The sequence below is a fragment of the Terrapene carolina genome, unplaced genomic scaffold (genome assembly GCF_002925995.2).
Source record: "Terrapene carolina triunguis isolate 2854851 unplaced genomic scaffold, T_m_triunguis-2.0 Scaffold26, whole genome shotgun sequence".
NCBI classification, from domain to species: domain Eukaryota; kingdom Metazoa; phylum Chordata; order Testudines; family Emydidae; genus Terrapene; species Terrapene triunguis.
The window spans coordinates 3,284,291-3,298,583 of NW_020664377.1; the positions used below are offsets into that span (position 1 = coordinate 3,284,291).

A 14,293-nucleotide genomic window follows, 5' to 3' on the forward strand; every position below is an offset into this window, starting at 1 on the left:
ATCAGAAGCAGGAAGCCTGCTAAGCAACCAGTGGGGCCCCTGGATGATCGAGATACAAAAGGAGCACTTAAAGACGATAAATTCATTGTGGAGAATCTAAATGAATTATTTGCTTCAGTCTTCACGGCTGAGGATGTTAGGGAGATTCCCAAACCTGAGCCGTCCTTTGTAGGTGACAAATCTGAGGAATTGTCACAGATTGAGGTGTCTCTAGAGGAGGTTTTGGAATTAATTGAAAAACTTAACAGTAACAAGTCACCGGGACCAGATAGCATTCACCCAAGAGTTCTGAAGGAACTCAAATGTGAAATTGCGGAACTATTAACTATGGTTTGTAACCTGTCCTTTAAATCAGCCTCGGTACCCAGTGACTGGAAGATAGCTAATGTAATGCCAATATTTTAAAAGGGCTCTAGAGGTGATCCCGGCAATTACAGACAGGTAAGTCTAACGTCAGTACCAGGCAAATTCGTTGAAATAATAGTAAAGAATAAAATTGTCAGACACACAGAAGAAAATAAATTGTTGGGCAAAAGTCAACATGGTTTCTATAAAGGGAAACCATGTCTTACTAATCTATTAGAGTTCTTTGAAGGGGTCAACAAACATGTGGACAAGGGGGATCCAGTGGACATAGTGTACTTAGATTTCCAGAAAGCCTTTAACAAGGTCCCTCACCAAAGGCTCTTACGTAAATTAAGTTGTCATGGGATAAGAGGGAAGATCCTTTCATGGATTGAGAACTGGTTAAAAGACAGGGAATAAAGGGTAGGAATAAATGGTAAATTTTCAGAATGGAGAGGGGTAACTAGTGGTGTTCCCTAAGGGTCAGTACTAGGACCAATCCCATTCAACGTATTCATAAATGATCTGGAGAAAGGGGTAAACAGTGAGGTGGCAAAGTTTGCAGATGATACTAAACTGCTGAAGATAGTTAAGACCAAAGCAGACTATGAAGAACTTCAAAAAGAACTCACAAAACTAAATAATTGAGCAACAAAATGGCAAATGAAATTTAATGTGGATAAATGTAAAGAAATGCACATTGGAAAAAATAACCCCAACTATACATACAATATGATGGGGGCTAACTTAGCTACAACTAATCAGGAAAGAGATCTTGAAGTCATCGTGGATAGTTCTCTGAAGACGTCCGCGCAGTGTGCAGCGACAGTCAAAAAGCAAACAGGATGTTAGGAATCATTAAAAAAGGGATAGAGAATAAGACGGAGAATATCTTATTGCCCTTATATAAATCCATGGTACGCCCACATCTTAAATACTGCGTACAGATGTGGTCTCCTCATCTCAAAAAAGCTATACTGGCATTAGAAAAGGTTCAGAGAAGGACAACTAAAATGATTAGGGGTTTGGAATGGGTCCTATATGAGGAGAGATTAAAGAGGCTAGGACTTTTCAGCTTGAAAAAGAGGAGACTAAGGGGGGATATGATAAAGGTATATAAAATCATGAGTGGTGTGGAGAAAGTGAATAAGGAAAAGTTATTTACTTGTTCCCATAATATAAGAACTAGGGGCCACCAAATGAAATTAATGGGCAGCAGGTTTAAAACAAATAAAAGGAAGTTCTTCTTCACACAGCACATAGTCAACCTGTGGAACTCCTTGCCTGAGGAGGTTGTGAAGGCTAGGACTATAACAGGGTTTAAAAGAGAACTAGATAAATTCATGGAGGTTAAGTCCATTAATGGCTATTAGCCAGGATGGGTAAGGAATGGTGTCCCTAGTCTCTGTTTGTCAGAGAGTGGAGATGGATGGCAGGAGAGAGATCACTTATGTTCTTAATATGTGTAAAATATATTCAGTCCACAGGTGCTGGGGGGAAGCAAATGGCCATTGCCACCCTCCCCCCTTTAAACAAGGGGAACCATGCCTCCCACACACACTTTTGAGAACCTGACCTCAGCAAGGGCTCCACCAACCCCTTTTGGCTCCTGACTGGAGATGGGTGTAGTAACAGCAGCACCCCTCCTCTATTGTCATGATAGAGGGATGGCCATGCCAAATTTGAGTGGCATTTCTACCCCATGTTTCCTCCCCACTTTTGATGTCCTTCCAGCACCCATGATTCAGTCAGACTGTTGCAATTTTAAGACAGGACACATTTGGTACTTAATTATTTTTGAAAATATGCTTTGTAGAGCTTCAATATTTCTGGATGGCTGTCCAATCTTTTGCATCCTGCTTTCAGAAACTCTTGTGAATCTAATCAGAAGCATTTATAGCATCTGTAAGCAGCATTATGTGAAAGTTCTTTGCTCTTTAATTTTTTTATTTTCTGCTATAACCTTGTAAAGTGAGGGGGGGGAAACGCCCATATAGGTTTTGAGCCCCAAAGAGCAAATGCCAAACAAAGAGCTACTTCTCTGACAACAATTTACATTTTTAGCTATGTCCACATCTAAACAAAATGACAGTTCCCATGCCTGCTTGGCCACACTACCTACTTTTTTATTTCCTTGAACTTCTACATAAATTCTTGAAGTGACACCAAGATAATGGCTGATCTGTTCTGCAAGTTGCCTGCTGCTTGGGCAAGTGGCCATTTTCATTGAACAAACAGCAGTTTTATGGAATGTTATTTCTTCCTCACTGAAGAAAAACACAGAACAGCTGAAAATTGGAAGTGGGCCTTGAGAAACAGAGTTTCTGATATGAAATGCCTGGAAGACCCAGTCATGGAAGCACAAAAACAGTTTCGTGTTTTAAATTATTTTTAAAACACATTTTATTTTTCTAATGACACTCAAAATATGCCATTTATGAAAATACTTACATGTAAATGATTTGCCTAACATTGTTATATAAATAAAATCCTATAAAGAACATGTAGGATAATACCAGATATAACATACTTGTCACAGTAACAAGGTGTCAAGGCTCCTTCCCCACTCTGAACTTTAGGGTACAGATGTGGGGGCCTGCATGAAAACGTCTAAGCTTAACTACCAGCTTAGATCTGGTCCGCTGCTACCACTCCCAAATGGGCTAACTCCCTTCCCTGGGTAGCCTTGAGATACTTTTCCACCAACTCCCTGGTGAACACAGATCCAACCCCTTGGATCTTAAAACAAGGAGAAATTAACCATCCCCCCTCCTTTCTCCCACCAACTCCTGGTGGATCCAGATCCAACTCCCTTGGATCTAAAAACAAGGAAAATCAATCAGGTTCTTAAAAAGAAGGCTTTTAATAAAAGAAAAAGGTAAAAATCATCTCTGTAAAATCAGGATGGAAAATAACTTTACAGGGTAATCAAACTTAAAGAGCCCAGAGGAACCCCCTCTAGCCTTAGGTTCAAAGTTACAGCAAACAGAGGTAAACACCCTAGCAAAAAGTACATTTATAAGTTGAGAAAACAAAGATAAAACTAACACGCCTTGCCTGGCTGTACTTACAAGTTTGAAATATGAGAGACTTGTTCAGAAAGATATGGAGAGCATGGATTGATGTCTGGTCCCTCTTAGTCCCAAGAGCGAACTCCCCCCAAAACAAGGCGAACACACAAAAGCCTTCCCCCCCCCACCAAGATTTGAAAGTATCTTGTCCCCTTATTGGTGCTTTGGGTCAGGTGTCAGCCAGGTTACCTGAGCTTCTTAACCCTTTACAGGTAAAAGGATTTTGAAGTCTCTGGCCGGGAGGGATTTTATAGTATTGTACACAGGAGGGCTGTTACCCTTCCCTTTATAGTTATGACACAAGGCTAACTGCATTTCTGGCCCCTTCTGATCTCTTTGAGCTCACCTCCTCTCAGGTCTCAAGCCTCTAGCCATCACCTCTCTCTTGGGGTGGAATCACATGATTTCTTCATTCTCAGATCAGGCCTTAGCTGCAGTCCCCAGTGATCCACCATGATTAATTCAGCAGGCCTGACTTAGGCTCACACCCTGCATTTCTGTTCCCTCTGGGAGCAGTGACAGTAGTAAACAATGACCAGGCAGCTTCCTTAAAGCAAAATATTACCTATTTAGAACCAAAGCATTTAAGAAAAAACAGATCTTAAAAACTATAAAACATACTATGTATATGTCTAGCCTACCAGGCATTTATCATCTTTCACAAGGGGATGCTGGTGTTTCTAAGCTTTCTAAAGGTCTCCTGAGACTTCTAGGGTTTGCATAATTTGTTCCCTTAACTCTCAATCCATTTCTTTCCCCCTGCTTCATGGAGAGTCTCCTTTAAAAGCTGCTTAGTCTTTGTGATCACCCCGCGTCCCAGAGACCAAGTCATCTTTTAACTGTTTGTAGCTCTTTGATCTATTAATTCCTAGTCTTGGCAGAAAAAGGCTTGCAACTTTGTTGGAGAAGGATTCAAAGTCCTTGAAGTAGATAGCTTTGCCCATTGCCTTGCAAGTGTGTGCGGGAGTGTCCATATCTGGGCCATTGTCTTCGTCCTATTTATTTTTCCCCCCAGTCCCCACTTAAGCTAGCTCAGTACATTCATACAGGACAGTCTTAACCCAATTGCACAATAACTTCCCCTCACTGAGCAGCTCACATACAGTGTTCCTAAAATTGTCATCTCAATATTCTTAGATTATTACATATCAGTTCCTACAGTATTTATAGCATTAGTACATCTCAATATTCTTAGGTTATTACATAGCAGCTCCACTTTTGTTACAATGCTTACAAAATAAATTGGACCAGATTTTCAGCCTCTGTAAATTGGTGTAGCTCCATTGACTTCAATCAAGCTATGCTGATTGCACTATTTGACCATCTAGCCTACTGTGTTTAATTTAAACTCAAATATGGGCCCCTTTGCTTCTTAAATGGCTCTGCCTGTCCTCTGTGTGCTAAGAGCCTCTAATAGGATACATGAATTCATACCTTAAATCCATTTTGACACTGTAGATCCAGATTTCTTTGTCCCAGGTTTCATTATGCGTGCTTTAGCTAATGGCCATGCTTCTCCCATAAGCTTTCTTTGTTGTAGAAGTGTGTTCCTGAATAAGAAGCAGAATTACAAGCTTGTCAGCTATCCTACATGCTGTGGGCTAGTCCTGGATTTGGCCTTGCAATCCTGCTGAGCTACCTTTCTTCTATATGTGGGGCTCCTGAAATCTCAGAACAGAGCAACAGAAAGCAGATTAAGTTCTTAACATGCCGACTGCCTTAGGTGCTAAATAAATAAAGCCTCCCTTTCTCCAGTAGGATTGCTATTCCAGGGGCTGGAAAGAAGAACAATCAGAAGCTGCTTCCTTTCTCTATCAGCGGTTCCCCTTCCTCCTCGTCCTCCTTCAGTGTATCATCATTCAGTGTTGCACTGTAGCACAAAGATCCCACCCATAACTGGTTGTCTCATGTAACCTTGGGTTCATCTACACTTGGAGCTGGGAATGTGATTCCCAGCTCAAGGAGACATATTTGTGCTAGCTCTCATCGAGCTAGCGTGCTAACAATAGAATGTAGCTGTGGCTGTGAGAGTGGCAAGATGGGCTAGTTACCCCAAGTACATACCATGAGTCTCTGACAGGCACGTAATCAGGGTGGCTAGCCCCTCCTGCCACTTGCACTGCGGTGGTTGCATTCTATTTTTAGTGCACTAGCTCAATGACTGCTAGTGCAAGTATGTCTCCTTGAGCTGGGAATCATACCCCAAGCTCCAAGAGTAGACATATCAATCTCAGATATCCCCCTTGTCTTTGTGGGAGGCACATAAACACTAGGATAGAACCTGACAGCTTGGTCTATTTCTCTCTCCCTCCCCGCAATTCCAGCCCTCAACTGCTTGCTTTTTTCCCCTGGGATATCCATTACTCTCTTCCTTTATTCCCTTGGGATTTTGTGTTATATCACATTGTCAAATGGCAACTACACTATCTCCCTTTGAATCCATTCCCAAAATCCATTTCTCCTGTGATGCGTACAAGAAGTTAGCTACCTAATATTGACTAGGTTGAGGGGCATTCAAGGCAATATATATTAGGGTGACCAGATGTCCCAGTTTTATAGGGACAGTCCCGATTTGGGGGTCTTTTTCTTATATAGGCTCCTATTACCCCCTACCCCCACGCCCTGTCCTGTTTTTTCACACTTGCTGTCTGGTCACCCTAATATATATATTGCTTGTATGTTTTATCCCTCTCCCTCCCATTCATATGTTTCTTGGCTTCTTAAATTATGAGCTCTTCAGGGTAGGGGCTGTGTCTTCATGGGTGTGGACAGCACCTAGCACATTGTAGGTACTACTGGAATCTAAATCCCAGATAATGTGGAGTTGGTCAGCAGACTATTTGATACATAGAATTATGGGCATGAAATTCCTTTATTCATCTGGAAAATATTTGCTATGTAAATTACCAGGTTAATTAATTGTCAGTTGTGGGTTTGCTACCAAGTTCCACATTTGAACGGAAAGCACTCAGAGGAAAGATTGAAAACATTTCTCTTTAACTGTAATAGAGATACTATATCAGCTACGGGTTGTCACACTGTTTGTTTAGTTGTGGTTAAACAGGGAGCTCCATTCCCAAGTGCTTGTCTCTGAAGTTCACATTCCAACTGTGCTGAGATCAGAGAGGAGAATGGACAGATTGTTCAAGAAGCCCAAGCCAGCTTTAGACTTTGCTGTGACAGTTTCAACCATTCATGCCCCACCACAGATTCAGAGATTTTTTTTATTCGGCAATTTCAGGAGGCTTTGCTCTAGGATATCGCTTGGAATCATTTAATTTAGAAGCAAGGGAATTTAGCTAGGAAGCAACTAAAGGGATTTAAAGTACTCCAAGACATTCTGTGAACTTCTTTCTGGGGGAGGAATTTTTTAAAGTGTATTATACTAATTGCACTTTTAAAGAACCATGAGCTTTCACTGGTAGATGGATTTCCTTTGCAGCCACGGTGTACCTGAAAAATCCAAATCCAAACCTGCTGTCTGTCTGTCTTTTCCCATTTTTTGTTCTCCCTTTTTCTATAGAAAGAACGCCACTTGTTACCATGTCAACCAGCATGAGTCAAAAGCTAGTTCATATTCTGAAACACTAAATATATTTGGTTTTGGTACGTAGATTTTGCTTAGCTACTAGTCTATCTTTCCAGCAAGACTGTTCTTTATTTATTGTCCCCTGTGGCCATTAAGAGTGTTTTAGGAATGAGGGGGAATAGGGGGACTTCTTCCTTCACAGATTTGGTTGACAGTGTTCTTTTTTTTTTTTGGTCTGATATCTGTTACTTTCCTTGAAAGTCCCATTATCCTCTATTTTCACTTTCATGTCAGTAGAACAGGAGCCTCTAGAAATCGTAACAGTTGGTGCCTTGCTGTGGTGTTAAATGAAGCTCCTCTTACAAAATGTGCAACCTATTTGTGTCTGTCTGCAGCATTCACACTGATATACAAAATCAGGGGTTTTGGTTTTTTTTAATTTGGTTGTGCTGCATTTACACAGCATTTTCAAGGCATATGAACTTCTGGCAGATGGCAATCGTTTGTATGTAAAGCATGGTGTCTTATATAGAGCTGCTTCCTCCACACTAAGGATACGTCTATGCTGCAGCTGGGAGCATGCTTCCCAACTCGGGTACGCAGACACACACTAGCTCTGCTCAAGCTAGCACATTAAAAATAGCGGTGTAGCTGGGGGTAGCATGGGTGGCAGCTCAGGCTCGCTGCCTGAATACAAACCCGCCCAGACCTTTTGGGTACATCCTTTGGTAGCTAGCCCAAATCGCGGCCCAAACTGCCCCTAGCTACTTTTTAGTGCACTAGCTCAAGCAGAACTAGCATGTCTGTTTCCATACACGGGCAAGCATGCTACCAGTGTGGATGTATCCTAAGAATAAATGATGAAAGTGCAGCCAGCGAGGGTGTGAGCAAGTCTGTGTAGAGATTTGTGAACTGCAGAATCAGAGCCAATAAGGGGAACGACAGACATTCTAAATCTGAATGTCCTTGTCCCTTATGCACGAGCACTTGGGAAGAAGGGCATGATGGCGTAAGGAGCCACCCCTCCAGCCCCACCTGTGTGCATTGTGCAAGGCCCAAGGACACTGTCAGTCCCTGCATTCAGGGGAGCACAGGGGCTGCTCCTTCTAGGTACCACCGGGGTGCACATTGCCCCAAAGGAGGCGTGGGGGAGGAGACAGGTTTCAAAACACACACACACCTCTCCCGCTGCCCCTCCCCCCCCTCCCAAGATCAGCAGACAGGAGTAGGCCGTGCCATCCTCAAGGTGGGTGCAGCTATGCACTTCCCTTGCACATCTTGAAGCTCAGGGTGGGATTGCATTTCCCTGAACTTTGCTTGGGGTGGGATGGCTCCAAAGTCCATCCTACCCAGGGCTAAATGCCACCGTTTAGAGCTGCACTGTGCACATACAGGGCTAACAGAGACCTTCTCTCCAAATTGCTTTTGTTAAGCACTGAGCTGTGGAGCATCAGATTGTTTTCTTTTGTTTGGTGTGAGGTAATTAAGTCAGGCAGGCAGCAGGATTAAAAGTCAGTAGGAAAGTGCTCAACACCCTAGGGAAAGAAAAATTAAATAAACTCTGTGGGTTAGTCAGGCAGCCAGACTGTTAGCACGGGAGCCAAGCCAGTAGGTTATTTGCTTTTCAGTTAAGGAAACAGTAGTTCAAGGTAATCCACCCAGAACATTATAACTAGCATAAAAATGAGAATTTCAACCCTTGCTCACTGCAATGAACCTTTCTGTAAAGAACAAAGACTCCACTGATGCCTTGCTTGGGATGTGGCAAATTTTAAAAGCAGTTATGTAAACTCTTGGGCCAATAACCACTTGGCCTGGATTCCCCCCTTCCCCTGGAAACACCCATGCAAGAAGGTGGCATGAGGATGGAAGATGTTCAGAAACTACAGTGATGGGCACCAGGATAAGCATCTGCATAGATAGATCAATGATTTCCCCCTTGGAGATTTCCTAGTATCGGCCCTTTGGGTTGAAGTAGCAGCTTCCCTCCCCCCTGTCCCGCCTGCTCCACAGATCTCCTGAGGTCTCCAGTAGAATCATAGAATCTCAGAGTTGGAAGGGACCTTAGGAGATCATCTAGTCCAACCCCCTGCTCAAAGCAGGACCAATCCCCAGACAGATTTTTGCCCCAGATCCCTAAATGGCCCCCTTAAGGATTGAACTCACAACCCTGGGTTTAGCAGGCCAATGCTCAAACCACTGAGCTATCCCTCCCCTCCATCTGCATGGAGGTCCTGTGTCTACATGCCAGATTTAGGGACCTCTAATCCCAGCCCCACCATCTCCCTGGCAGTGTGGCTCCATTGGAGCCATGTAGTCAAGGACTTCCCCAGCTGCTGCTTCCTCCAGGATCTAACTCCTCCTGAAGTTGCTTTCCCTGGCACAGAAGAACGCAGCCTCACACTGTATTAATTGTCCACTGTTCTAATTCATTGGTTTGAGGGGAGTAATAGGTGCATCCCACTTGACTCTCCCCCCCCTCCTGAACACAGCACATCATTTCGCCATCTACAGATCCCAGACTTCCCTGAGGTCTCTCCACAGGGTCCAGGCCGGCCAGGAAGGTTATTGCTGTAGAAGTCACCAGCACCACATCTACCCAGCCACACCTCTACCTTTCTTTGTGGGGAACAATGGAGTAATTCTGAGGGAAAGATCCAGACCCTGTGATTAGAATCGCTAGAGTTTAGGAGGTGAAAGGAAGTAAATAAAGGACCCCAGTGATCCTTTCTGCTACTTTCTTTAGAGAGCCAGTTTGTCGTATCCGGGGTAGGGCATGGAAGCATTCCTTCTGTGCCAGAGCTCTGTCTGGATTCAAAGGCAAGTCACACACAGCATAGGTGTTAGTTGTGCTGGTGCAGCTGGTCCTACCTGCTCAGGCTGTCAATGCTGTAGGTCAGCAGAAGAAGTTAGTCTTCAGAGCTGCTGATCAAACACCTCACCCAAAGTCTAATCCTCGGCACACCAATGTCAATAGAAATGTTGTCATTGACTTTGTAGGGCCCAGGATTTGGCCCCCCAAATACCATTAAAATTCCAATCAGTTACCAAAAGCTGTTCAATATCAAGCCAGTGCTATTGCCTCAGTTTAGCAACAGAAAATAAATAAAAGCACAATAATTTCAGTGTTTGGATTGTAAGCTCTGTGAGGCAGGGACTATCCTTTTGTTCTGTGTTTGTACAGCACCTAGCACAATGGGGTCCTGGTCTGAGACTGCGGCTCCTAGGCACTATCCTGCAATACCAATAATAGTAGATAATAAAAGAAGAAATGAGTGTCAGAAATAACGCTAAACATTTCTAGACTTGCTCTGAGCAGGCTTACATTACATGGTGGTTAAAATACTGGCAGCCGGTCAGCACTAGCTCTAGCACCAGTGTGCCTACCAGTGGAGCTGAACCGGGGCTAGTGCAGCCGTGGGAAATGTGCAGGAGAACACTAGTGTAGATGCAGCCAGTATGGCTAGAGAGCGTGCAGATTCTCTCTGTCACATTCAGAGTTAACTGCAGTAAATCAGAGCAGAGGTTTTTGGAGTATCTGAGCATTTTGCTGCCTAATTCAATTGAATCAACAGCTAACATTGGCAGAGCTGCTTTGGGAAAAGGCCTATACTAGAGTTACTGTGAACTAGTATTATCTGGCTCTTGCAGTGGACACTGATAAAGGAGTGCCTTGGTTTAAATAAGGGATGGGAGGGATTTATTTTGAAACTACTTTCACAAAAGTGACTCTACCACTTTAAAAAAAAACAACACTTTCTGGGATTGAGTAAAATAGGCTTAAAATGTGAGATGTTGTATGTTAGCTAGTCCATTCCCAATGGAAGTTCAGTACCCACATTGCCAGGTTGTGTGAAGAGGGGTCTTTATTACACAGTAAACAGAAACCGAGCTTCTTTCAAAGAGAAAGTACCTCCTTCTTGTCTCTATCTTGGCTTTCTGTAGCTAAGAGTTGGGTAAGGTTTGTTCCACCTTCTATTCGTGCAGCAGATAGAGCTGTGGGAAGTTTTCATATTGTCATTCATTCTGAAGGGAGAGTTTATTTCTGCCCGTTCCCTCGCTGTGACCTCTGCGTTGCAATACCTGGCTTTGTAGCCTCAGTAATAATTAATCTTTAAGGCAATGAGATAGTGAACTTAGACCTTGCCCTTTGCCTTTCAGTTGCATTCACTTTGTTTTATGGTGAGAGAATGTGTGTGAGAGGCATCTAGAGTCCTGATTAATAATAGTTAAGCTCCACAAATACAGAGTATGATAACTTTTTTTTAAACAAAGCAGTAACAAAGATTTAAAAAAAATCAAATAACTGTGGTTATACTTCCCATAGCATTTATCCATTATGAATAGTATCAGTTTACCAAGCTAGGACGTCTGCTGTACTAGCCAGTACATCATGATTCAGCTTCCATCCATTTGTATCTGCTCCATCCTACAGCACAGCTTGTTCTCTTCCAAATTCCACTTTAGAGCTGCTGCCCAAAGAGAAGGAGGAAGCCGTTTGTCTTGATCCGAAGAACTGCCTTGCAGCTGGTTCATGGAGCATTCATTCTATTCTAGTAGCAGCAAGTGCACATACTGCAGCCACATTGGAGGGATGTGGAGAAGAGATTATGGGCAGCAATTCCCACCCCACTCGCTCCTAAAAAAGATGGGGGAGAAATTGTGGCCCAGATGGTTGAGAATGTGTACAAAAGAACTCTGAGCTAAACAAGTTTCATATCAGTACCCAGAGGGAGTGAGCCCTGTTTCAATTGCTCAACATAATTTGAAAAAAAAATCAAAACCTTAAGGACTTTTGGAGCCTGAGCAGCACTGAGAGTGGGAGGAGGTGACAGTGGCTCCAGGCATTATACCTACCTGGGCCAGGAGCTGGCACTGTACCACCTAGATTTGCTGTGAGAGCACGTTCATTAACCAGCTCTTGCTACAATTGGGACAAAGGTATAGCCCACATTCCCCATCCCATCCCATCCCAGAGCAGCCCTTTGGCCTCAAGTCATTGTGTGGAGATAGAAGGATCATGGCTACACCTTACTGAGGGATAAAATGCTACTGGCTATTCCAGGAGAGCCCATCCCACCCTCCCTGTGCAGTACTATAGCTGCCTTCTGTACCCTCCCATCTCAGTACATCTACACTAGGACAGCCATAATTTGACCCTAAATCTTGAGGTTTGGCTTCTTTACTAGTCTCACCAACTCGGATGGTGAAATGGCCTTTTGTAGGGTTTTGGTGTTAGGAGGGGGCACACCCATACAACACAAAGTCAGTGGGAATTTTGCCATTGATTTCAATAGGAGCAGCAGCAGGTTCAAAATGATTTGGTGAGGAAAAAATGTTGGCTGTTGATCCAGCTCCAGATAAGAGCTGTCAAGAGAACCAGCTGTTCAAATGTATGTCATTTCTTGTATGTACTTTCATTTTAATTATTTCCCGGGGTCATCTGAAGTAGCTTGTATAGCTGCAGCAGTTTCCTGGCATATCCATTTTTGTATGTATTCATAACAAGAATTATTTTCTGAAGCCAAAAACATCTGGAGGTGGTTTTTTGTGTTTTTTTTTTTTATTGGTTTGTTTTTAGTATATAATTTTTTTGATGCTAGTGTTGTCTCAGGATGCATCATATCACAAAGGAAGATGGCCACGTTTCTAAGCCTAGTGACTGATGATTGGTGACTGCAGTCAAAGATATTCAGATAGTTCTGAAGCTTAGAGTTTATCCAAACTTTTGGTTGCTTGCTCAGTGTGAACCACCAAATCGTCTCAGCTTCAACCATCAGTAACAGGCTTAGCAGCAAGGAATACTTAACATTTAGGACTTGTCTTCCTGAGGAGTTATTCCAGAATAGCTATTTCCTGTGTGTGGCTATTTTGTGCATTAAGGCTAGGTCTACACTACAGTGGGGTTCCGACCTAAGATACGCAACTTCAGCTACGTGAATACCGTAGCTGAAGTTGCGTATTTTAGGTCGGCTTACCTAGCGGTGAGGACGGGGGAAAGCCGACCGCTGCCGCCGACTCCGCTGCCGCCTCTTGCCGAGGTGGATTTCCGGAGTTGACGGCAGAGCGATCAGGGATCGATTTTACCGCATCCTCACGAGACGCAGTAAGTCGATCCCCGATAGACCGATTGCTACCCGCCGGATCGGCGGGTAGTGAAGACATACCCTAAGACATTCTTATTCTGGAATAAGAGCATCCATACATGGAGTTAATCAGGGCCGGCTCCAGGCACCAGGCACCCAAGCTGGTGCTTGGGGCGGCACCTGGAGGGGGGCGGCGGCGCGGCGCTCCGGCCGCCGGGGACAGCGGGGCCACAGCAGGGCTCGCAGCCCTCCCCCCGGCGCTCCGGCCCCCCCCCCCCCCCAGGGGGGGGGGGCGGCCGGAGGCTTTTTCGCCTGGGGCGGCGAAAAAGCCAGAGCCGGCCCTGGAGTTAATCAGGAATCGCTAATCTATTTTAAAGTCACACCCAACCTTATTCCAGATTATTTTTATGTGTAGACAAGCCCTCAGGCATGGCTGAAATCTGCTCTATTATCTGAAACCAGATGCTACAAAAACTGAATTTTGGGATCCAATTAAGACAACTTGGTTTTCTTGTTTGTCACCTGGCCTACTTGTTCATCAGCATTTCTCACAGCAGAAATTTGCCCAGGATTCATTTACAAAGAATTTTTGGGTTGAAAGTTAATTATAATATTGCTTTGGTAATTGCAATTTCTGTTTAATTTGTGCTGCCGCGAAGCCTTGATCCATTTTCTGTGTTGTATCTCAGTTGGTTACCTTTATTTGTGCATTTCAGGGGAAGTCCTACCCATTCCGGGGTGCATTCCCTCCAGTATGGAATCCCATAATTTACCTGGATTATAACAATCTGTGGAGGACAATGAATGAAATGGGGAAAGAGGTATGATATAAATGCGGACTGCATATATATCTATTATGAGATTACACCATCGGTCTTGGTGTCATAGGGAATAGGTTCAGAAAAATCCTTTCAGAATTCCCATATGGCATGTCAGACAACAACCACAAACACTGAACAATATCAGGGCATGTACACTGAAAGGGTAGAAGTGATTTTATGGCTAAAGATTGGAGGCTGAAATGTACTATTTTACTAAAGGACTTTTTTAAAAATGTCAAACCCTGGACCATGGAGGACTAGACTGTGTTTAGACAGTCTACCCTTTATAAAGGGTATAGCTGCAGGGCCCCATGAAAAGCACTGTACATCACAGAGGTAAGATTCCTGCCTGGCTTGGGGAGAATAGCAATATGTTACTAATCCAGACCAGTAGGGGAGTACTACCTCCTGTGGTGGCACAGCTGTGCTGTCCAATGTATT

The 14,293-nt window shown here is 43.7% G+C and overlaps 1 protein-coding gene across 1 annotated transcript in view; it reads left to right on the top strand.

The window, feature by feature from the left end:
* LOC113406350 (amine oxidase [flavin-containing] A-like) overlaps positions 1-14,293 on the top strand; it is a 52,446-nt gene that overhangs the window by 23,394 nt on the left and 14,759 nt on the right. Inside the window, exon 4 of the mRNA XM_026650725.2 lies at positions 13,748-13,852. Coding sequence (XP_026506510.1) covers positions 13,748-13,852 — 105 coding nt within the window. The remainder of the gene's footprint in view (positions 1-13,747; positions 13,853-14,293) is intronic.